The sequence below is a fragment of the Drosophila miranda genome, chromosome XL (assembly GCF_003369915.1).
Source record: "Drosophila miranda strain MSH22 chromosome XL, D.miranda_PacBio2.1, whole genome shotgun sequence".
NCBI lineage: Eukaryota > Metazoa > Arthropoda > Insecta > Diptera > Drosophilidae > Drosophila > Drosophila miranda.
Window position 1 is genome coordinate 14,724,511 of NC_046673.1, and position 23,593 is coordinate 14,748,103.

Consider the following 23,593-nt stretch of genomic DNA (forward strand, 5'->3'; position numbering starts at 1 on the left):
TGTCTCATTCAGTGACGAAAGGAGTCCTTAGATAATGATAATAAATTTTTGAAAGTGATTAGTAGTAAAACTAGCCTAAGTAGCAATACTATGACGACAACAATAAGCAAGCAAGAACTACAACAACAGCAGCAGCAGCATCAGGCCATCACCATCCGCAGCAGCTCGATGACAGTCGCAGGAGGAGGAGCAGGACCAGGAGCAGCAGCAGGAGCGGCACCTCTTCCCTCTCAGTCACAATTTGACACGCTCAACAACAACTACGGCAGCAGCCTCACTAACACCAATACCAATACGAACATCAGCGAGACACCGCCACGTCGCTCCCTGCTCAACTTCAAGTCCCTGGACTTTCACATCAAATCCCTCTACAGCGGACTGCGCACCGGCAGCACAAGCCCCGGCAATGCGAACAGCTCTCCGGGTGGTGTCCAGGTGTTAGCGGCGGACGGAGGCCAGCGACGGCTGCCGTATTTGCGCATCGAGAGCGTTGATCCAGACGGAGAGCCGTGCGCGGGACCATCCTCCAGACGAGAGTCGGTTGTGGGTCAGCGATTGCAGGTCTCGCCCAGCCTCCTCTCTCCATACAGCGGCGGAGGTGCAAGTGGAGGTGTGGGAGGGGGTGGAACAGGAGCCAGCCTGCTGATGCCCTCATCGGATGGTTCAACCATACGCCGCTCCTCCACCTCCGACATTGTGGCCTGCCGTCGTGGCGGCGGATCCCAGGACAGTCGCCGGCCCAGCACTTCGGATCTGCTGCGGCGTGCCAGGGAGAGGCGTGGCAGTGAGGCCCGCATGGGGCGCAGTGTCTCGCACGGCGGACTGACGCGAGGTGGTGGCTCCTTTGGCGGGGGCCTGGGTGGAAGACGCACCAGCATGGCCTTCTAAATGAGAGAAGCGAAGCGAGGCAGGAGATGAAATCAGAAGTCGGCTGATTAAATGGCGCTTATGAATTTTTATCTAGAGAAAAAAACATAAAAAAAATATCAGCGTGTAAGAAAACAATTTTTTTTCCGTCGATCTATCATTATTATTGTTATACTTATAATTGTTATTCCTCGAATGAAGAGAACTCAAGTTAAAAACTTCAAAATGCGTATTGTAGATTAATGGATGGCACGACGAAAAGCTGAAACGAACATTACATCAATCTATCTATCTATCTACCTATCTATCTACCCCTATCAGTCAGTCAATCTACTCCCCGTTTCTGCCGGCACTTTCATCTAATGTGCGCACCTTGATCATTGAATCTCTCAATCCATCTATCTGTCTCTCAATCTATATATTTCTTTGTTTCACTGCTCTACGGCCCCCCGCTCATAGCATCGACCCCAAAGTTTTATGACAATATTAGATCCTAACTATCGTAAACTATCGTATGGCAAAGCAAAGCGAAGCTAGGCAAAGAATTTCCGCTCTCAATCTCAATCGCAATCTCGTTTCGGTTTTTGAAGAAGGAAGGGAGTGAAGTGGAGTGGAGTATCGACCCCATAATTACCCTATGTGACAGTCATATCAAGCGAAACCCAAAAGCAACCTAAGTGCATAAGAAAAACAAAAGAAGAGTCCTTTTGATTAATCAATTAGTAAGCTAAAAGAATCTTTAAGGGATGGCTGGATGTTTGGATGGTTGGCCGGATGATGCCTCATTGCACGATTGATAACAATTTCAGCTAATAAAAAAATTCAACTAATAACAAAAAAACAAATACAACTAACACAATGAACAATTCAAATCAAATCTTATTATATAGAGAACATTAATATTATGAAATTATAATTATGATGTAGTTAAAGGAGCAGCAGCAGCAACATTCAAGCAAGAACAAAAATGTTTTTTTTTTTTGTTGAAACAAACCAAAATATTATTATACAAAATGCCTTTCATAGCAGATGCAACAGAAGCAACAAAGTATATATTTTAAATAAATGCAGTATATACTAAATAGATATATATACACACACACACACACACACACATGCATATGCCTAGGTATTGTGAGGAAATGGAAGAGCAGGAAGGCAGCAGCAAATTGTTATTGATTGCATCCCAATATCCCAATATCCCATACATAGACATAGCCCCCAAACCGCCCCCCAAAAAAAGCGAAAAACTGAAATTATTATATAGAAAAGTACATATTGTATGTACATATGTATATGTAGGAGCCCGATCCCATGTAACTATTTTATCATCATTATCGAGTACATAAAGTCTTTCTCACATACGGACTGTGATTTCATGTAAAAGTAAAGTAAAACTAAATGAATTAATTATATTAATGAAGAATTCAATAAATTACATATTGTATAACTTAAGCTAAGTTCATTAGAGAACAAATACACACACACACAAACACCACAAACACACACACACACACACTCGTGCAAATATTAAGAAAACAAAGAGAACAAAAGCAAAAGCGGAAACTAAATAGCAATTTTTCAAATCGAATGCCATTAGACATACTCGTACATATACTCGAAACTCTACTATACAATTAATTAATCAAATGCGATTGCCTTAATAATGAATAATACCAAACAAAAGTGTGAAAAGAAAAAAAAAAAAAAGGAATTTGACAGTGAAAAGTTGGTGGGGGGGACGGTGTTCCTCAAATTTCGAAATATATTGTATCGTACACCCATTGCATCCGATCCTTGCACTGTTGCTTGAGAAAACGCCCCACACGCAGATACAATTGGTTCGAATCCATCAGATACACACACGCAGAAGTATTTATATATACTTATGAGAATAATTGCATTTTTTAGTAAGTAGTTAATCCGTCCTGTCCTCGACAAAAAGGCCAGAAAGAAAGAAAAGTGGTCGCTGCTGCTTAACCGATAGCCGTTTCGCTCGTTAGACTGCTTAACTTTAACCGTTAACCGCTAGACTCGTAATCGCTAACAGAGTAACAGTACAATTACGATGCTGTACTGGTACAGTGCGTTTCGAGGCTTCAAGACTGTTGTCAAGCTCAACCAAATACTGAATCCAGATCCAGTCAGACGACAACTAGCATTTACTCAACTTTTGTGATGAACTAACCCTCTCTTTCTAAGATTCTAAGGTGGAACACCCCCCTCCCCCCCCCCCTCCCTCAAAAAGGGTGAACGGTTAAGTGTGTACAGTCGCCACAAAATATCGTACTGGGATCGGTCGGCTAGCAGCGTCACAGCATCCATCAATTGTGGAACCAGAAAGCAATAATGCGAAACCAATGCTGAATATTGTTCAACCAACGAATTGATGTACATACACGTACACACCAACACATACATACACACATACACCGCCCCCCACACACACACACACACACACATATAGATTTCGGCACATTACGAAGAATTATTGAGAATTATTTGAGGCCGTTGTTATCGCAGCTATTCTTGAGTCAGGATTCTACAGGACTCTAGGGCCCGTAGCTAGTAAAAATTAATAAGAGTATGCATCCCATGTACGGGTATGCGTATGCCTAATTGTATCCAAAAACACCTACAATATACAGACACGGGATGTACGACAAAAACAACAGAAATGTTCTAAGCAAATGCAAACAGAAAAACTAATAATAGTAATAATAATTATAATAAAAAAAAACCGTAACAGAAAGTATTAAGCGAGAGCGAGACAGCAATATAAATGAGAGAGAAGGGAGATTATACTCCAGTGAATAAATCTAGTCTACAAATTTTACTTGACTTATAAAAAAAAAAAGAAAAAATTCATAACTAAAACGAAAAAACCGCAGATTGCTGATGGATAAAAAAATAAAATGGGGGAAACAACAATCGAAGAAAGTGCATAACAAAATAGAGAGAGTAATATAAAAAGTATCTTAAAATTATTTTCTTATCGAAACTGGCAATAATAAATATTAATATTAAAATAAATAAAAATAATAATAATAATTATATTGTACACGCATAAGCCACATGTGGTAAAAACTTCATAAGTTAAACACATCGCATAGAGAATATCAATTTTTGACTAATTATATAAAGAAAAAAACACACACACACACACGCACATACTCACACAGACAAGTAAAAGGACATATGTACTAGGAGTGCGCCTAACAAGGAGACTGGAAGTTGTGCTGAAGATTAACCCTCTTTGACCTGGTGCTGTAGTATGAAATGATAAAGAATGCCCTCGATATGTAAAAGCTATATTTATCAGCACCCTATATTAGTGAACTCTTAGTACACACACAGAGACAGACATATGGAGGCAGAGCCATAGACACAAACACAAACAGCACTTGATTTCAAATTAAGTCCCACGCAAAGCGTATAAACACACGGTCACAATTTTGCAATGTTACACCCACACACCTACACCTACACCCACACACACAAAACTGCAGATCAGCTTTACTTTACTTTAGTTTAGAGTCTTACACGATCCTGCGCGCGGTCGCAGCAGGCGGCTTGCTTAGAACCCAACCCTAGCCGAGGGGGGACAGACACTCGACGCTTGATTATAGCCCGAACACAAACAAACCAGTAATAGGAATATATACGGAGCTAAAACATCATATAATCCTGACAAAAAAAAAACAATTATCCAAATGCCACATTTTTTTTTTTGCTGGGTTACTATAGAAAGCCAAACAAAAACCAAAAACTAAACAAAATAAAGGAGAAAAACTAATAAATAATAACAGATGAACCTCCTAATTATGTATGTATGTAATGCAATAAGCATTACATTATATCAACTTGGCGAGATGATTAACAAAGAGAAAAGAAAATGGAAACCAAACAAGCATAAACAAGAGAAAATTGTTTATATTTCACTTTTAAAACCACATTTAATACTAATAATTCGAAAAGCTAATAATATAAGTTATAACAATAACGAACAACAAGAGGAGAACAGCGGAGAACAGCAACAACACAGCTAAAATACTGAAAAACTTATATAAAAATACAAACCAAACTCTTATCTTTCAACCAAATAGCCAAGCGTTTTTCTTTTTCAATCGTAAATGAGCGCAAAATCGGCTGATGGGCAGCACTGGTGGCACTACCGATTCGCCGGCTTGCTGAAAATATCCATATCATTTTGCATTCGCTGAGCACATATCGATATCGACCAATGTGGACATATACCGACATTTTTTAACGTTCTTTGTGATTAAAAGGACCCGTTTTTTGGATTCGATTTTGCATGTGTATCCCCAGTTCAGTTATCCTCCAGCTCTATTAGCCGAGACTCTCTCTGGCCGCCCGAGCACGGGAAGACATGTCACGCCGCGATCGGTCCATAAATAGTCGAGATATAGCCAAAGAAAATATGAAAAAATCGGTATTTTTGTCGCAAGTTGAGGATTGTTGTTGCACCATAACAAAAATCGGTAGAACAATTAACAACAACAAGCCAGGTTTGTATTATTGTTTTCTCCGCTATTTGTGGCCCGATCAGTATGATGGTTTGCTGTGATCGAAGAAGTGCACCCGACTTAATGGAGCCCTTATCACGGATCCAGAATATTTTTCCCAATCAAACATGATAGTATTTATCTATTTATTTTATTATTCGACAACGGAATCAGAATAATCCTTATCTAACTTATTTCTATCTTAAAATATAACAAAAAATTACAAAATCATGCATGAAATAGGAAAAAGTCTAGAATCAACCGTCTTGATGGCTCCTTTCCCCTGGCAAAACTCAAATCGCATCGCAGCTGGCAACGCACTGTGCTGACGAAAAGCCCAAAAGATGGGCCCATTGTTGCCATAGTTGGTCTGGTGGAGATTAACCACAAAGGTTGGGTGGGCTTAGGCTCCAGGCAGGCGCACTCAAGCCCATCCTACTAAGCCGGTCAGGGCAATCGATGTTAACCACTAGGAGGTTATAGACATAGATCTGAGCAGCAATGGTCCTTCCATCTTAGAGGGAGGAGATATACACGACACGAAATCTGCGAACTTTCTGGATTAGATCCCAGGCTCTTCGGCTCTAAGCCAGGTCTGACGCCCATTCATACGCCGCCGAATCAAACGATGGGCTACAGCTTTAAAACGGGTAAGTGAATCAGTGTACAAATGTGGACATATTTTAAAATATATCTTGATTCACAGAGGGCTTATGTACCCTTCGCTTTGCCTCAAACCGAGTCGTATCTGACTTTCCCCGCCAAAAGGAGTCCTATCCAAGCATTGCCGAGGCGTATTCGAGATAGACCGAGTCCAATCCCAGCCAGACAGAATCGTATCCCAGCAGGACAGATGCGCACCCCTGCAAGATCCGAACGTAAGAAGCCATCGTCATCCTTCGAACTGGCCATCGACAACAAGGACTTTGACTATGAAAACCAAGGGAGAGGCTACGCGAGCTACTAGATATTATATAGATATCGTTGTTCTTAGGTTTAAGATAGATACAAATGTTTTCCACTTGTTTATTTATTTGTACTAAGCTAAGTTTTGATCAATAAAGTTATTGAAAATCATCCTTGCTGTTTTCTGTATTGGGGAAACCATACCGATTACAAAAAGGCGTGGCACGCCCAGATCGGTTCACAAACAGCGGAAAAAACTAAATTTTTTCCATTGGGGAAAAGGTCCTTGATCCTTGATAAGGACTTTATCAAATCAGGAACATTTTTCCAATCCCAGGAAGCCATCGCACGCCCAGATCAACCCACAAACAGCCCAGAAATCTAAATATGTATATTTGGGGTTGTTGAAGTCCTTGCCGAAGGATCAAGGAAATTTTTCTGATCACGGTGGGCCATGGCACCTTCCGCTCAGGCCACAAATAAGGGAGAAAACAAGATATTTATGTCTGGAGAAAATATCCTTGATCCTTGGTCCTTGATAGGGACTGCATTAGATCAAGGATGCTCTTCTGAACTCAGGATGCCATCGCACGTCCTGATCGGGTGACAAATAATGGAGAAAACAGAACTGGCTCGTAACTGGCTTTGAAAATGTAGTTCAAGAAATCACCGATAGGGGCGCCACTGTACACAAAAAGAAAACTTGCGTCAAATGGCTGGGATACCAGGCAAACAGAAATCAGCAGAAGGTAGCTGCATTTTTTAAATTTTCGGGCCCCCAAAAGTATGCCACAATATTTTTTGCATTTGCTCCAGTTACCTTCTGCTGATTTCTGTTCGCCTGGTATCCCAGCCATTTTACGCGAGTTTATTTTTTTTGTACGGTGGCTCCCCTATCTGTGATTTCTTGAACTACATTTTCAAAGCCAGTTACGAGCCAGTTCTGTTTTCTCCATTATTTGTCACCCGATCAGGACGTGCGATGGCATCCTGAGTTCAGAAGAGCATCCTTGATCTAATGCAGTCCCTATCAAGGACCAAGGATCAAGGATGTCTTCTCAAGACATAAATATCTTGTTTTCTCCCTTATTTGTGGCCTGAGCGGAAGGTGCCATGGCCCACCGTGATCAGAAAAATTTCCTTGATCCTTCGGCAAGGACTTCAACAACCCCAAATATACATATTTAGATTTCTGGGCTGTTTGTGGGTTGATCTGGGCGTGCGATGGCTTCCTGGGATTGGAAAAATGTTCCTGATTTGATAAAGTCCTTATCAAGGATCAAGGACCTTTTCCCCAATGGAAAAAATTTAGTTTTTTCCGCTGTTTGTGAACCGATCTGGGCGTGCCACGCCTTTTTGTAATCGGTATGGTTTCCCCAATACAGAAAACAGCAAGGATGATTTTCAATAACTTTATTGATCAAAACTTAGCTTAGTACAAATAAATAAACAAGTGGAAAACATTTGTATCTATCTTAAACCTAAGAACAACGATATCTATATAATATCTAGTAGCTCGCGTAGCCTCTCCCTTGGTTTTCATAGTCAAAGTCCTTGTTGTCGATGGCCAGTTCGAAGGATGACGATGGCTTCTTACGTTCGGATCTTGCAGGGGTGCGCATCTGTCCTGCTGGGATACGATTCTGTCTGGCTGGGATTGGACTCGGTCTATCTCGAATACGCCTCGGCAATGCTTGGATAGGACTCCTTTTGGCGGGGAAAGTCAGATACGACTCGGTTTGAGGCAAAGCGAAGGGTACATAAGCCCTCTGTGAATCAAGATATATTTTAAAATATGTCCACATTTGTACACTGATTCACTCACCCGTTTTGAAGCTGTAGCCCATCGTTTGATTCGGCGGCGTATGAATGGGCGTCAGACCTGGCTTAGAGCCGAAGAGCCTGGGATCTAATCCAGAAAGTTCGCAGAATTCGTGTCGTGCATATCTCCTCCCTCTAAGATGGAAGGACCATTGCTGCTCAGATCTATGTCTATAACCTCCTAGTGGTTAACATCGATTGCCCTGACCGGCTTAGTAGGATGGGCTTGAGTGCGCCTGCCTGGAGCCTAAGCCCACCCAACCTTTGTGGTTAATCTCCACCAGACCAACTATGGCAACAATGGGCCCATCTTTTGGGCTTTTCGTCAGCACAGTGCGTTGCCAGCTGCGATGCGATTTGAGTTTTGCCAGGGGAAAGGAGCCATCAAGACGGTTGATTCTAGACTTTTTCCTATTTCATGCATGATTTTGTAATTTTTTGTTATATTTTAAGATAGAAATAAGTTAGATAAGGATTATTCTGATTCCGTTGTCGAATAATAAAATAAATAGATAAATACTATCATGTTTGATTGGGAAAAATATTCTGGATCCGTGATAAGGGCTCCATTAAGTCGGGTGCACTTCTTCGATCACAGCAAGCCATCATACTGATCGGGCCACAAATAGCGGAGAAAACAATAATACAAACCTGGCTTGTTGTTGTTAATTGTTCTACCGATTTTTGTTATGGTGCAACAACAATCCTCAACTTGCGACAAAAATACCGATTTTTTCATATTTTCTTTGGCTATATCTCGACTATTTATGGACCGATCGCGGCGTGACATGTCTTCCCGTGCTCGGGCGAGTCCTGCCAATAGACTGCAATCGGAAAAAAGGACATCCACTTTTTCACGATTTTCGCAAAAAATCATGATGGTTTTCGCATCATTAAAATTGCCAAAAATCGGCCTCATTTTCGTAGTCGAGCTTTTGATGCAGTTCGACAGGCTGGACCCTCACGATCCTGGGAGAGTTGGCCCTTCACCGATCTGGCCCTATTTGTCTGAGATATGGCCTTCCGAAGAATGGCAAATCATTAAAATACTGGTTTCTTCTGCACGCTCTATCTCTGCAATACGGAAGCCCATCGGGGTGTGGCTCGTCTTTCCGTGATCGGGCGAGTCCTGCTAATCGACTGCCATCAGAAAAAAGGACATCCACTTTTTCACGATTTTCGCATCATTAAAATTGCCAAAAATCGGCCTCATTTTCGAAGTCGAGATTTTGATGCCGTTCGACAGGCTGGACCCTCACGATCCTGGGAGAGTTGGCCCTTCACCGATCTGGCCCTATTTTTCTGAGATATGGCTTTCCGAAGAATGGCAAATCATTAAAATACTGGTTTCTTCTGCACGCTATATCTCTGCAATACGGAAGCCGATCGGGGCGTGGCATGTCCTTCCGTGCTCGGGCGAGTCCTTCCAATCGACTGCCATCAGAAAAAAAGACATCCATTTTTTCACGATTTTCGCAAAAAATCATGATGGTTAAAAATCAGCTTGGAAAACAGAATTTGATTGTGAATTACATGAAATAGGGTATAAAGATGTCCATACCTATAAAGGATACCTGTTTACCAGCAACAGTGACGTAACATTCCGTACAAACTTACGTTTTATTCTCTGCACAGTTTATATAAACAATCTAATAAAGCTGAGAGTTTAAAGTAAGCCGTCTTGTAGGAAATCGATTTACCAATCGGATAAAACTATGAGCTGAGAGCTGGGGTTCCTATCTATCTAGTACTGTTAAGTTGAATATAAAAATCGAGGAATTTGATTTTCGATCATGGACAGAGAATGATTAACCCATTGGCGACCAGAGAATCTTGAAGAATTTTAGCGCAGTTAAAAGTTCTTATTGATTTCCTACCAATTGCACCTAGGCACTGAGGAAACCCAATTGCCTCGAATCCCTTTACGCACTCATCAATTTTGTCGGAAGTTAGGTAATTGGGCGACATGTACTCCTTCGAAAACTCGTCGATAAGTGCTCTGCAAAACTCGTTCAGGATATTACACACACTGTTTGGAGCTACACCGAAAAGCCTGCCAACTGTTCGGTACTCAGAGGACGAGCCCAAAGTGTATAGCGCAATGGCGATGCGCTTTTCCAAAGGAATTGCAGCTCGGCAGTTGGTGGCCTTCTTTCGCAGCACTTCAAGCCGATTCACTAAAATATCAAAGCAGGGCCTCTCCATTCGGAAACTCTCTTTGAAAAACGCCTCTTTGTTTTCTGGTACATCTTTCTCCCAAAATGTCCCGAACCGCTTCTAAAACTATAAAATATGTCCTTGTACTTTAAACTATGGTTGAAGTTAGTAGAAGTACTCACAAACGACCATAATCTTCCTGGCTTTTGTGTTTTTATGGCAGTCATCTGGGTCATCTCATCCTCGTCAATGTTAAAGTCATCATCGTCATCATCATTATTCATTGACAGCAACATTATTAGTTGGTGCAAGAAAATATTTTGCTGTTGAACCACAGCCGAAATAATTGCTATATCTTCATCATCCATTATAAGAACCAAGAATTAATAAATCTTCCGCGCAAATTTAATGAACTTGTTATTGGCATCAGCTGTTTTTGACGGATGGTGGATGGTGGCAGTGTGAATCGGAGTTTCACATCTGTCAAAAAATCCCACCATTCCCCCGGGATGGGCTCAGTGTGCAGAGCCTATAAGGTGAAAGATATCGTAGTCTTTTGTTTAAATAAAGATAAAGGATAGGATGGACCTACAAGAGTAATTAATATTATTATTATTTGTGTTATTTTCGGCGGTTTAACTCAAGTTGCTATCGAGCTCAAATCAAGGGTATATTTACGCAATATTTTGAAAATGAGACGGTATCTTTTGGTATATTTCCGCGCCTCAGACCGCATACCTGATCAATAAGTGCTCTCTCTTGCGACGAAAAAATGAGTCTTTATTTTGAATGGGCTATTAAAAAAGATATGGACAACGGGCAAAAACAGCCCAGGCAAATTGAAATTATCTAGCGTGTGAGGACACATACCTTGCAGACAAAATCGGCTTGTTGTCTACAAGGTATAGTGGGAAAATGGGGTGGATTTCACTTTGCATGAGTTGCATTTTCTGGGCCGTGTTGGCTGTTGTCCACACCCTCTTTTTCCTTCCATTATGTAGCAAATGTGTAGTAACCGTGTAGAGTGTATTATTGACTATAGTTTGTTTTTTGTTTTGACAACACATTTTTCTTGCTTTGTTAAATAAAATAGCTAACAACCCCTGGTAGTTTGGCCCGCCGCACTTAACTCGCGTTTTGCAATACACGTGCTCGTGTATTTTCCGTGGCGGCACAGTCTTATTGGTTGGCGAATTACGGCAGATAGTTGGATGCAAAGTGCGTCGTTTGTGGTTTGTTCTCGCTGGACCTCATTCTCACAGGATCCATCTCGAGCTCTCTGAAGTAGTTGATACGCAGTTTATCGTACGCAGCGCGAGCAATGGAGGAGGCCAAGGGTTTGAAGAGCCCAAGCGAGCCCGTGGTGGATTGTAAGTATCTTTTCATTCATGCTGCGACATCAAACTAAATCAAATTCCGACACACACACACACGCATGTGGCTGCCTCGCGACGCTTGCGGAAGAGTAGCATCAGCATCGGATCTGGTTTCCATGGATACAACGCCTATGAAAGAGTCCAAAGACGAAGACGACGCCCCGGTGGCACGTGAGTACCCTTTTTCATTCATATCCCGACTTTAAACTTAACCAATGGCTTACGTGAGAGTAGTTTTAGAGTATTTGATAGACATAACGGCCAAGGGGGAGCCCAAGGCCAAAGAGAAACCAGCTGTAGCCCCAGTGGCCCCCGGTGCATCGAACGGCTTGATAGCCACAACGACCATGGTGGAACCCAAGAAGACCGTACAGAAACTAGACGAGTCCTCATTGGCACGTGAGTACCGAGTACCTTTTCAGTGATGTCGTCACATAAAATTCCATTAATATGTTGTCTGTACCAGAAGAAGTACCCATGAAGAAGCCCAAGGTCGACGCTAAGCCAGACGAGACACCGATGGCACGTGAGTATCTGTTCGGTGAGAACAATGATCGTCGCAATAAACTAAACATAATTTCCATTCTCATGTGCCTGCTCCGTTTTCTGGGGCAGCTGCACCGAACACTAAGCCCATGAAGGAGCCAAAAAGCGACGCCAATCCTGAAAAGGCCCCGGTGGCACGTGAGTACCTATTCAATCATGCCGTCCAAATGTACACTAAACTAAATTCCCTACCTGTGCCTGCTGCAGCATTGCAAGCGGCTGCCGTTGCCATCACACACATCACTGCCGTTGATAAGCTGCGACGCTTCTGCTACATCGGCAACACGGAAGTGGCTGTCTATTTTTTCTCCCCAAACGATAAGGTGACAAAAGAGAGGTTCACCGAGCTGCTCGTCCTCTGTGCCGAGATTGGTGCCCAGCAGCTGGCGGACTGCCTGGTCGAAGTTCTGGTTAACAACGACGATTACTTGCCACGGCGCGATGAGGCTTTGTTTGTGTTGGCCGCGTACCTGTCGACGTGCACCAATACTCTGGAGAGGGCGCTATTGCGCAAATATTTTCCTCGGCTGGTGCGCAGAGACACGGAACTCTTTATGTTCACGAAGTTCGTGAAGCAGGTGCAGATATTGCAAGGTCGCAAAACTCCATTCAGTCGCACCATCCGCAAGGCGGTCATGGAGTGGTACCAGGACAAATCGTCGGCTATGCTGCTGCAAATGTGGGCGAAGAACGAGAAAATCTGCTCCTTTCACAAGGATCTGCTGCGTCGCTGCCATTATTTGAATGTGGAAATGATTCCCGAAATTAAGGCCACCCTGCGGCTAATGTCCACCCCCACAAAGGAGCTGGGAAGCTGGCCGGAGTTCCTCAATCCCCTTGTCGAATGTAAAAAACAAATTGAGGGTATTATCAAGCTGCGTAAGACCAAAACAGCCCAGGAGGCTCTGCCGGTAGTGAAAGAGCTGTCATTAACGTATGATCAAGTGCCCGACCATTTGCGTTCCGATCCCGCGCTTGCCGAATTCCTGATCCCAATGATCAGCTACGAGCAGCTACTGAAGACGTCGCCGCGGGTGTTGCGTCTCCGTAAGCTAAAGGCAAATGCCTCGTACATCAAATATCAGGAGCAGTTGCTCAACAAAACGAAGATGAAAGCGGCCAACATAGCCCCGCTGCGCATCCTTCTGGAAACGATGCGTTTGCATAAGTATAAGGGAGAGGTAAGTCATCATCATCCATCTGTGCTCTCATCTCATCTGTGCCTCTCTCTGACGGTTGACCACACTCTCTCTCTCTCTCTCTCTCTCTCTCAATTAGACATCTGCGATTAGCCCGAAGAGGTCAAACTTTTTATATAATGTCTACGCGGCCTCATTTGGACACAACAAGGCCCTGGGCAAGCGGCTGCACATAACCTTAAATCTGGAAAAGTTGTACTTAGGCAGTAAGTGCTCTAATCGAATCCTTCCGAAAATGTAGAACTGATAAAATCTTATTGTAGAATGCCTTAATGGCCGCCATCGGTCGATTAATTATCTGGATGCGCTTGTGGCTCTCGCTTTCGGCTTTTATAAGACCGACACCAACAGCAGTAAAGTGAACTATTGGTCCGATCGAACTGGCAAGCTCAAGGCGCTTCCCTGGACTAAGGAAATGACAGTGGTGGAGGCAACGGAATGTTGCAAAACCCAATTGGTAATGCTCACGCTGCTCAGTGGCCATGCAAGCCATAATGCTAACCAATGCTAATGTGTTACAGGTTCAGAAGACCAAGCAGGTGCTCGCAGAAGTAATGATCAGCGCTCTGAAGGATAATAACACATATGATGTATTCTTGATCGTGGTGCCGGGCGCCACTCGTGGAAATCCCTATAATAGCGCTAACCGATTGGCCGCCCTCCTGGAGAAGTATCGCGAGGAGCGAAAGTGTAATGCCAAGTAAGTTTGATAGCTCCCTCTAAGCGAGAATTTACTCACGACTTTTTGCAGGTTGATTATTGTGAGCTTGCGGCAGAGCCACAAGTCCATGGAGTACTCGACTGTGCTCAAACAGAATGTGCTCGAGCTGTGCGGCGTGAGCGAGTACACGCCACAAATCATAAACGCCTTTGCGAGCGCAAAGTTCCACTAGGAGGGAAAGGTGTGGCCACAGGAGAGCTACAGAGCAGAGCGCAAGGGACGAGTGCTCCATCTCTTTCGCTTTCATGACGCTAGGGTGACAGTCCCCCCCCCCCCCCTTCCCCCCTCCACCCATATAATAATGATATTAGCTATAATGTTAGTTCACACACACTCATACACACCTGCATCCAACACACACACAGACACACAGAAACATAGAAACAGAAAGCGACTTTAGTTCTGATGTAACGCTCGTATTGAGTACTCGATTTTTTAGATTTTAGATTTGTATCCACCATTTGAACTGTATATCAGATATATTGCTGCTAGTGCTTCAGGCAAATGATTTTGTTTTTAGAAATCAAACTGAATCCACTGAACTGAACTCGAATCTAAATTCAATTTGGATTTAAAACAATCCCAAAGCATCTGAGCGGAAAGAAGTTAGAAAGAACAAACACACACCAAAACGTAAATGTAGCACAGAAACTAAAACTAAAAACTAACAAAAACTGAAACTGAAACCGAAACAACAAATTGCCTTACAAACAAAAAATGTTAGTTAAACTTTCATTTTAGTTGAGACTTTCAAAATACGAAATACGGGCATCGAAACGTACTGAAACACAAATTATGGCATTTAGATAAAGATAAAACAAGTAAACTAATCATTAATCATTAATCAGAAACATAAACAAAAAGAAAAGACCGAAAACATATGTAAACCTAAACATAGCCTTAGCTTAAAATAGTCCAAGTCCAAGCAATAATGAATATCAGCTACATACGTGCATATGTACTATATATGTATATGTTTATGTATATGTATATCCTCGGGTCGAATCGAATCAAATGAATCATTAGCTTAATAGTCGGAACGCGTACAAGGCAAAAAGATACTCCCAATGTGCCATACACATACACACACACACACACACGCAACACAGACACTCACAGAAACAACCATGAATCAGTATAATTATTAAGATTGCGAAATCGCCGAGATACCCCATAGTTGAGAACAATAACGAGAGGAAACGCCAACCAATTCGACTAAACAAAAATTAGCTAAGCGAAATTATACTTAAATTAAAATTAAAATTACATTTACTGGTATACAGAGCATAGAAAAAACAATTTGGATGTTAAGAAAAACTTGTAACTAACAAGCATGAAAAATAATGAAAACAAAACAAAAACAAAAAAAAAATAGGAAATATTTCCACGGACATTTCTAATCAAAATGTTTCCACACGCATCTGTGAAGTAAACCGTTGTGATCGCCTTAATTTTTGCTTTACACAAAACAAAAACAAAACAAAAATGTAACACAAAACTACAAAACATCCAGAACTAGAACAAAAACTAAAACGATAACGATAACAAGAGGATACATACATATATAAGTTACATTCTGTATAGTTTGTGAACTCGAAATATAGAAATACCGGTGTCCTACTGGAGCTGGAGCGTAACGTAACCGAAAAGTACCTTTACAAGAAAGAAAACAAAAGCTGCAACTGAAACTAAGAAAAACAAACAAAGCAAACAATTTGAATTACACCAAAATGGCACAGCACACACAAATCAAGCAAAACTACACTACAATGTATTCAATTAACCCGCGCTGCCTGGCTCTTAAGCACACACGAATTAGATAGATCAAAGAATAGACGATCCGAACACATACACACAAAAACACACACACACATATATAGACTTTAAATAATTTTGAAAATAAACTGAATATTGATTCCGAATCAGTCTTCATAGGTAGTTTTTATTTTGTATTTCTTATTTTGGATATTCTTTTACTAAAAAACATAGATGTAAGAAACATTTGTAAACTCTTACAAAGAGATCTACCCCCAAAGAGAATGAATTGTGTCTATGATTTGTGTGATTGGTCCATGTCTTGAACTATTTCAAATGGGTAACACATTATAGCACGATGAATCAGATATCTACCTGAGGTATATTTTTTTCTTTTTATTTTATGTGAAAACAAGATACAATCTAATTGAAGTTTTTAGATTTTTATGTATTTCATTCAGGTTCCTACAGTATATGACGAATTTAAAATCTCATTTCCAATCGGCTAAAACAGGTGGTTGTCCGAATTGGAAAACAAGAACAACCGCATTCCAAATTGATAAATATTTGGTTTATTTTTCGTTTGTTTTTTTTTGTTTTGTATTAAGAGTATTTTACATACATACATATAATTTTAATTTAGCTCCGAAGCCAAATTTACTTTTGTATTACACTAAAAATAAATACCTTTGCTACCCCACAAACTATTTGTTAGCGTATCAGCTCTTGGCTCCGCACCAAAACCGTTGAAAGAAAAGTTGAACCGTTGAAAGGAGGATTTAAAACAATAAATAAAAAATAAAAAAATAAAGAAACAGTACTGAAAGCCAAGGAACACAATTCGGTTGGTGGAAATTTAAATATTTAAAACGAGAACAAGCGAAATTATTGTTGATCGAATCAATTGAAAAACTGAAACTGAAACTGAACTCGAATTGAATCCGTAGTAACAGCAACAAGAAGCAAAACATCATGTGATATATATTTCAAAAATAAATCAATTGACAAAAACTAAACGAAACTAAAGAAAGAGAAACCTATCCATAACAAAGCAAGATATAGTAAAAATTAGACTAAAGCAAAGAGCAAACAAATGTTTAGAACGTATCTCCATCTCCCCCCGTCGAGAGAAAAAGGTTCAAGAGGTTTATCATTTCCATTGAAGAGTTACTTAAGAACCCGAACCCGAACCCGAACCCGAATGTTTTGTTAGGCATGTTCCATTGAGTATAAATTGGGTTAGCACACAACCACCAGAAAGGGACACTGATAGTCCTTGAAAGATAGCAATACTTGGCTCGACTCTATCTCTACGTATCTCCCTCTCTCTATCTCTCTCTCTCTCTCTATGCATCTAGTACGATATTAATCGAAGTACGAGTAGTATTGGATTGTAAGCGGATTCTGGACGTGTTCAACTCCTTGCTATTCCAGAACGTTTTTTTATAAGCATATACATATACATACTTCTTATACACTAATCTAGACTAAATTTGAATAAATTCTGAATTCTGAATGAAACAAACTGGCGATTTAATTTGGTCGGGGTGGGGAGTCTTCTACTTCTGCTTCTGTTTCGGTGGACTGCTCTTCTCGATTCTCGATTCTCGATTCGCCTTCTAGTTCTACTTGTTCTCCGTAATGATGCCGGCAGGGCCGCATACGTAGAGCTGTTTCTCATCTCGTTCCCGGATGGGCGTGAAGCCGAGGTTTTCGGTGGGCACTCCGAACTGCTTGAGCTTGCACTCATAGGTCTCCAGGAGATCGTCGTGGGCCTTCCGGGCCTTGGCCACCTCGTAGCGCAGGTCGATGATGATCTTGTTCTTCTCGTCGATGATGCTGCCCACCCGTTCGTCCAGGCTGGTCAGTTTGTCGGCGAAATTGGGCGCGCAGGTGGCTATGGTCTCGTGCAGCACGATGCTGCGCTTCTCGTCCTCGCGCATCAGGGCGGCAATCTTGCGCTCCAGCAGCACATTCTTCAGGCCCGTCTTCTGCTGTAACTCCACAATGACGTCGTTGAAGCGCTCCTTGAGTGACTCCCGCTCGGCCACGAGCGAATCGTTGCGAAGGATCAGGGTCTCCGCCTCCCAGGTCAGGCCCTTCACCTTCTTCTCCAGCTTCGTGTTGCGGCTCTTGAGGCGGCTCAGCTGCTGCTTGTCCCGTTCGTAGAACTCCAGCTTGCGGCGGAACTCGTTCAGCTGGATGTTGGCCTGCTCGAGGGGCTCTCGGAGGCGCTTGTTCTCCAGGGCCGTGTCCGCGGCGATGCGGTCGCTGCGCTCGGTCTGCTTGCGTAGCTGCTCCAGCTGCTCCTTCATGCTGCCGATGAGGGCCAGGTTGTTGAGGGTGATGTCGTTGTAGTAGTTCTTCATGTCGTTAAAGGCCCCGTCGTGGTGGTCCTGCAGGTCCTTGATCTGCTGGTTCTTGCGCTCCTCCACCTCGAACATCTGGGTGCCGTAGAACAGGTCCAGCTTGGACTTCTGCTCCATCATCTTCTCCTCGTGCAGCATCTCGTTGTCCTTCCGCTCCCGATCGAAAGCAAGCCGCTGCTCCCTGAAATCGCGAGAGAGTAATCAGTGCTGGATCAAGGAGCTGCGAATGAGCGCACCCACAGTATCTTCTCGTTGAAGTGGGCCTCCATCTGGCGCAGCTGCATCTCTCCAACCTCCATGCGTTCGCGCAGAATACGCCGCAGCTGGCGCTTGTCCTTCTGCAGCTCGGTCTCCTGCAGGATATGGTGCTCCTGGGCCAGTTTCAGCTGAGTCATCGCCTCCGCCCGAACCTCGCCCAGCTTGTTGTGGTTCTCGAACTGCAGATGCTTCATCTGCTGCATCACATGCTTGGTGTCGATGTCCGCCAGATCCTGCGTGGCCTCGATCTCCTTATCCTTCTGCTGCAGCTCATAGCGCGTCTCATCTGGGCATGGGATTACTTATAGATCTGGCTGGGGAGCGGGCTACCGCATATCGACTCACCCAACTGCTGGCGTGTGATCTCCCAGAAGGTGCGAATCTTGTCCCTCTCCAGCTGGAAGTAGTTTCGCTCCTCCCGCTCGCGATCCATCTCGGCCTTTAGGCGCAGGGAAAACGCCTCCAGCTGGTCGCGTGTCATCGCCGACGTGTCCACGCCATCGATGAGCACTGCGGTTTAGAGAGAGAGAGAGAGAGAGAGAGAGGAACGAAAGTTGGTGGAAGTTAGTTTAACCGCATATTTTGGGTGCCCAAGCCCATCTTTATGACAATTTAATGAGAACGGCACGCGCTCCCCTGTCTGCCGGTTTGCCCAGTGCCTGCCCGCATATGTGGCCCGGACCCAGACCCGGACCCGTGCAGACTGGGTTGTAATTGTTTTCTGTAATTGGCATCGTTGGCCGGCTGGTGCCAGGACTCGGACGAGGACGAAGACTCGGACTAGGAGCAGGAACAGGAACAGGACTAGCACTGGAAGCCAGGCATAGAAACAATTATGTGCGTTAGATGTCCAACGGAGAGGAGAGGAGACGGTGGACGGTGAAGGCAGAGTGCAGTGTGTGCTCTCACTCGTGGAAATTAAGTGGACAGTTTTTCCCTTTGGAATTTTTTTGGTTGCACTGCGTACTGGGCCTGTGCTTGGGCAATTACACTGTGCATCGGACATGTCCTGCTACTGCTCCTGCTCTCGCCTCTCCTCACGCAGATTATCGTTATTTACTAATTGTTTTGCTTGGCCTTTTTAAATTGCCCTGAATGACCAATGTCCACCATTCCATTCCATCCTGCCTCGGCCTCGGCCTCGGCCTCGTACCGTACCCCTACTCGTACTCGTACCCTTCTCCGACCTGCAGCACCCTGTACAGCCATTAATGTTCCGAAAATGAATTGCCAGGCAGACCTCGTTGCCTCGCCTGCTGCCTGTTGGAGCTGTCTCTCTTTATGGGAGGCTGGCTGTCTTTATGGGCGGAGACTTAAAGAGCTTTTGAGTGGAAATATTTGAAGAGCACGGAACTATTGGGTTGGCAACTGCCTCAGGAGATCTATTATGTTCTTCCAATGCCACACAGGAATCTGCAGACTGTACATAAATAGATAGATATGTACATATATAGTTAATAAAAGGGAAGGACAATTATGCATATCCCTGAAATAAAGTAAAGATCGGACATTCTTCTGATAGTCTGAAGGTGTACTTGGCGGATATGTCGATTGGATGTCGATTAATAATACCTCGATTAAGTCTTATGCGTTTTTATGGATTTGCGTCTTCTATCACATAATTAATTGATCACTTACCCGGCATCTTCTTGCCCTTTTTGCCCTTTTTCCCCTTTGGCGGCTGTAATTAAGAAAATAATGTACATTTGTAGTTAAATAAAATTTCATTAAATAAATAAATATTGTAAATATATGAAGAAAAATCGAAGGAAAAGGTAAGTATGTAATTGTTAAGAGAAATCACCAATTTTGAAGATTATTCTGCTTGCTGAACTGCTTTTGAAACATTTCAATGGACTGCTTGCCAAAAGCGCTTTTCTACTGATCTACTTATCGAATGATGCTGTGCACTGCTTTTCAAAGCGCAGGAGCCACAGGAGGTCGACGTTGACTTTGGGAGCTTCTTGGCCTTATATCTTCCCCTATCCTCCACATTTGTCAATGCAAATTCTATTGCGGGGCTCCCTGCGGCGTTGGGGGTGGGTGCTGCGTGCTGCTGGCGTGGTGCACAATTGTCGTCTGGTGCTGCGACTCTACTGCTGCCTGTTCTTCCGTGTGGCAACTATTTTTCGCACTTTAAATCCTTTAACAACATTTAATTCGATTCTCTCTCTCCTCCACTGGAGAAATACTCTGCCACTTCCCCTCCACTCCACTCTGTCTCTGTCTCTGCCAAGGCAAAGGCGAACCGAACCGAGCGCGCGACTGTAGAGAGAGAGACGGCGGCGGCGTCGCTTTAAATAATGTGATGGCGCGGCTTTCAAAACAATTTTGCAACAGCTGTTGGCTGTTGGCTTATTGCATATTTTATGGCTGCAAATTATTCAAAAATTTTCGAAGCCGCCTGCGCTGCGACCGCGCTGTCCACCGCTCTCTGTCCCTACTACATCCTCCTGCTGGTCCTCCTGCTGGTCGTCCTGCTCGTCGTTGGCCCAAAGGCGTAAAGTATATGTATATAAATACACAAGTACATGTACAGCAGCGGCTATATGTATATACGTATAAACAAATGATCGAAAATAGACAACAAACGAGTGCATGCTGGTGGGGCCTCTGCCTGGAGGCAGAGTCGGGGTCTGAGCTGAGATTCAACTGAGACGCAACGGCGGATGGGGCCGGCGGACTCTGGGGCTGTAATAAATATACACCCACAAATGCATATACAGTATGCATTTTGTATGTGTCTGCGTCTGCAGCAACAGCCTGGCGTGGCATGAAAAATTGAATGCGCTGCAGCGGTAGTGGCAGTGGCAGTGGCAGTGGCAGTGGCAGCGACAGCGCAACTGAAACTGAAAGGAGCTCTCCATCGTCGATGGCCTTATCACAGACGCCAGAAGAGGCCGAAGTAGTGGAATGGTAGACAAGGAGCAACTGCACTGCTTGCACTTGTCCAGTGCTTATTACACGAGGAGGCAGAAACAGTAAGCACAGCTGATTGCTGCTTGCCCACAGCTTGCTTTTTGATGATCCTTTCTGCTGATCCTTTTTGTTGCTGTGATGATAGAGCAAAGGGAGAGGGAGATACGAATAGTTGGGAACGAAGAGCAGCTTCATGGTTTGTTTACGTTCCCATTGCTTTTTGCATTTGTTGTCTGAAGCTTAAATAACCAAAAATTCATTGCTTTCTGTATTGAACTGATTTATACAACAGCCCTTCCTCGATTTACTGTTCGCGAATCGAATTGAAAGATCTGCCTGTTAAACACTTACCATTTTGCTGTTTCTTCTGCTGCTGCTTCACCTAAGACGTCTCTTTCACTGGGCCTGTTCTGCTGTGTCCACTGCAACTGCCTGCAATACTCTCCAAATAACAAAATAAACGTATCGATAAAACGGGGTTGCCCAGCACGTGCTTTGTATAAGAGGGTGTGTGTGCTGCCAGGTAACCAGAAAGGACACTGTGCTATAGATATGATAAGTTCTTAGCCTTATGAATTATTTGGAGTCGGTGTTCGAAACAAATTGTTTTATTACTTTTGACAATTCTCGCTTGGCTCTCTAGCTTTTGTTGTTCTCATGTCATATGATTTTATTATTTGAAGATCTTGTGATTATAGGCAGCTTTCATCTTTGAGTAAATGAATTGTTTAAATGTGTTTTTCGAGAGTTGTTCTGTAAATGCACTTTGGGATGGCACTCTTATCAATGTTCGGAGGTATTCCCAAATATCGGACGGCAAAGGACCAAGCGATTTGCAAGGGAGAGCATTGCTCTGAAACTAGAAATTGAAAACAACGAACGGTGAATGGTGGTGACCCCGACAATCCATTGGCCTCCACCCAGCACTCTGCATACCGATACCAGTCTACTGTCGCCCCTACTCTGACTGCGACTCCGGAGAACAGCTCCAGACCTGGCCAGACCAGACTCTCTTATCGCTGCCGTCGTATTCCGGAGCCAGTTGCCGTCTGCAGCTTAAACAAGCTGCTTTCTAGGGAGGAGGGTCACCACCCGCCCTGCTACCCCTGCTATTCTTATGTTCCTCCCTTGCTCTCCATGTGAATTTGTTTGTTTGTTTGTTCATTTTTCGGACTTTAAATGCGCTCTGGCATTGCAGTCTGCCGTTGACTGGTTAATTTGATGATTTTGTGAAATAAGATATAATCAGGAGACTGGAAATCTGTGCTCCCTCTCTCTCTCTATATCAAAGCAACAAACGGCTTTGAAAACTCGACTCTTCAACATTTTCGTCAAACGATCCCGACTGTGTGGCACCTTCCGTTTGGGCACCTATTTAGGGTTAAATTTCATTCCGAAAATTTCTCCGGCCTAATTAATGTGTAAGGCCCAAGTGGGGACTGCCTGCGGGCAGGGACTGGGGCTGTGTAAACAGAAGCCCAAAAGTGTGGAGTGTACGCAGTTGGGGGTGTTGGCATATTGCTGATTTTCTGGGCTCCCTGGTTAAATGCTTTAATTGAAATTAATAACCGCAGTCAGCAGTTGAGCAGTTGAGCAGTCAAGCAGTGGAGGCAGTCTGCTGGAGCTGTTGCTGTTGCTGTTGCTGGAGCGCATTCCCCTAAACGGAGAACCCCGTGGCTTCGGCATAGACGCCGAGAATTTTCAATTGTTTTCATTAAAAGTCAATTTTTGATACGCGAAGACGCTTCAGCGGCTAACTTCAACCCTTTCCGGGTGTCCTTTCGGTCCCGTTTTCAGTCCTTGTTTTGAGCCGCCCTCGCATAATTTCTGTTTCATTTTGATTCTGGCCAACGGCTGCGGTCGGTCATGCCCCATTGAGCTCCGTAACGGCTGTCAAGGGTCGCGGGAGGGAACGAAAAAGAGTGAAAGGGGTAGTGGTAGTGGGGAAGGCGTCGTGATTGAAACTGAAAGTATTTAAAATATGATTAGAAAATTTGCTTATCGAGGTCGAGGTGTGTCTTGTGCCATGGCTGTCCTCTTTAAAGAGAAATTTTCACTTACAGAAAATACAATATTTTTCTAATGAATTGTGTTCTTGATCTATCAAGGCTATCGAATTACCCTTTCCTTCTTCTAGTCGCACTATTCGTATCCCTTCCGCTCTACATTTAAG

General features: G+C 43.4%; 4 protein-coding genes and 2 long non-coding RNA genes across 7 annotated transcripts; 3 read left to right on the forward strand and 3 right to left on the reverse strand.

Moving 5' to 3' along the window:
* Positions 1 to 70: 70 nt before the first annotated feature.
* LOC108164751 (neurogenic protein mastermind) lies at positions 71 to 2,577 on the forward strand. The gene has a single exon (XM_017300651.2). It carries the CDS (start codon positions 91 to 93, stop codon positions 886 to 888), a length of 798 nt encoding a protein of 265 aa, XP_017156140.1. The 5' UTR covers positions 71 to 90; the 3' UTR covers positions 889 to 2,577.
* Positions 2,578 to 4,628: 2,051 nt separating this feature from the next.
* On the forward strand, positions 4,629 to 6,470 carry LOC117188116. Its single transcript, XR_004472473.1, has 2 exons — positions 4,629 to 6,043; positions 6,100 to 6,470. It is a non-coding gene; the product is annotated as an uncharacterized LOC117188116 (long non-coding RNA).
* A 1,227-nt stretch (positions 6,471 to 7,697) lies between these two features.
* On the reverse strand, positions 7,698 to 9,300 carry LOC117187010. The gene is made up of 2 exons (XR_004471820.1): positions 8,125 to 9,300; positions 7,698 to 8,068 (listed from the first exon to the last, which is right to left on the reverse strand). It is a non-coding gene; the product is annotated as an uncharacterized LOC117187010 (long non-coding RNA).
* Positions 9,301 to 9,792: 492 nt separating this feature from the next.
* Positions 9,793 to 10,822, reverse strand: LOC117187086. Its single transcript, XM_033388950.1, has 2 exons — positions 10,460 to 10,822; positions 9,793 to 10,397 (listed from the first exon to the last, which is right to left on the reverse strand). Exons 1-2 carry the CDS (start codon positions 10,643 to 10,645, stop codon positions 9,912 to 9,914), a joined length of 672 nt encoding a protein of 223 aa, XP_033244841.1. The 5' UTR covers positions 10,646 to 10,822; the 3' UTR covers positions 9,793 to 9,911.
* A 467-nt stretch (positions 10,823 to 11,289) lies between these two features.
* On the forward strand, positions 11,290 to 16,159 carry LOC108163820. 2 transcript variants are annotated; one of them, XM_017299310.2, is made up of 10 exons: positions 11,290 to 11,647; positions 11,747 to 11,824; positions 11,888 to 12,052; positions 12,120 to 12,179; positions 12,269 to 12,337; positions 12,407 to 13,380; positions 13,478 to 13,604; positions 13,662 to 13,855; positions 13,920 to 14,098; positions 14,150 to 16,159. In XM_017299310.2, the coding sequence occupies exons 1-10, from the start codon at positions 11,599 to 11,601 to the stop codon at positions 14,289 to 14,291; spliced, it is 2,037 nt and encodes a 678-aa protein (XP_017154799.1). In that variant the 5' UTR covers positions 11,290 to 11,598; the 3' UTR covers positions 14,292 to 16,159. The 2 variants fall into 2 exon arrangements, with proteins under 2 accessions (XP_017154799.1, XP_017154806.1); XM_017299317.2 differs by having other exon boundaries at positions 12,123 to 12,179.
* A 924-nt stretch (positions 16,160 to 17,083) lies between these two features.
* Positions 17,084 to 22,051, reverse strand: LOC108163811 (dynein regulatory complex subunit 4). The gene is made up of 5 exons (XM_017299304.2): positions 21,772 to 22,051; positions 20,140 to 20,182; positions 18,847 to 19,011; positions 18,484 to 18,787; positions 17,084 to 18,424 (listed from the first exon to the last, which is right to left on the reverse strand). The coding sequence occupies exons 1-5, from the start codon at positions 21,772 to 21,774 to the stop codon at positions 17,500 to 17,502; spliced, it is 1,440 nt and encodes a 479-aa protein (XP_017154793.1). The 5' UTR covers positions 21,775 to 22,051; the 3' UTR covers positions 17,084 to 17,499.
* Between the last annotated feature and the right edge of the window lie 1,542 nt (positions 22,052 to 23,593).

Bases quoted from the DNA above. Each gene is read 5' to 3' on its own strand.
- LOC108163820 (XM_017299310.2), top strand. From the start codon at position 11,599: ATGGAGGAGGCCAAGGGTTTGAAGAGCCCAAGCGAGCCCGTGGTGGAT. The intron at 12,338-12,406 runs GTGAGTACCTAT...TGCCTGCTGCAG, and splicing joins TGAAAAGGCCCCGGTGGCAC to CATTGCAAGCGGCTGCCGTT. The intron at 13,856-13,919 runs GTAATGCTCACG...AATGTGTTACAG, and splicing joins AATGTTGCAAAACCCAATTG to GTTCAGAAGACCAAGCAGGT.
- LOC117187086 (XM_033388950.1), bottom strand. From the start codon at position 10,645: ATGGATGATGAAGATATAGCAATTATTTCGGCTGTGGTTCAACAGCAA. The intron at 10,398-10,459 runs GTGAGTACTTCT...TTATAGTTTTAG, and splicing joins CAGGAAGATTATGGTCGTTT to AAGCGGTTCGGGACATTTTG.
- LOC108163811 (XM_017299304.2), bottom strand. The intron at 19,012-20,139 runs GTAAGTGATCAA...TCTAAACCGCAG, and splicing joins AAAGGGCAAGAAGATGCCGG to TGCTCATCGATGGCGTGGAC. The intron at 18,425-18,483 runs GTGGGTGCGCTC...TCGCGATTTCAG, and splicing joins CACTTCAACGAGAAGATACT to GGAGCAGCGGCTTGCTTTCG.
- LOC108164751 (XM_017300651.2), top strand. From the start codon at position 91: ATGACGACAACAATAAGCAAGCAAGAACTACAACAACAGCAGCAGCAG.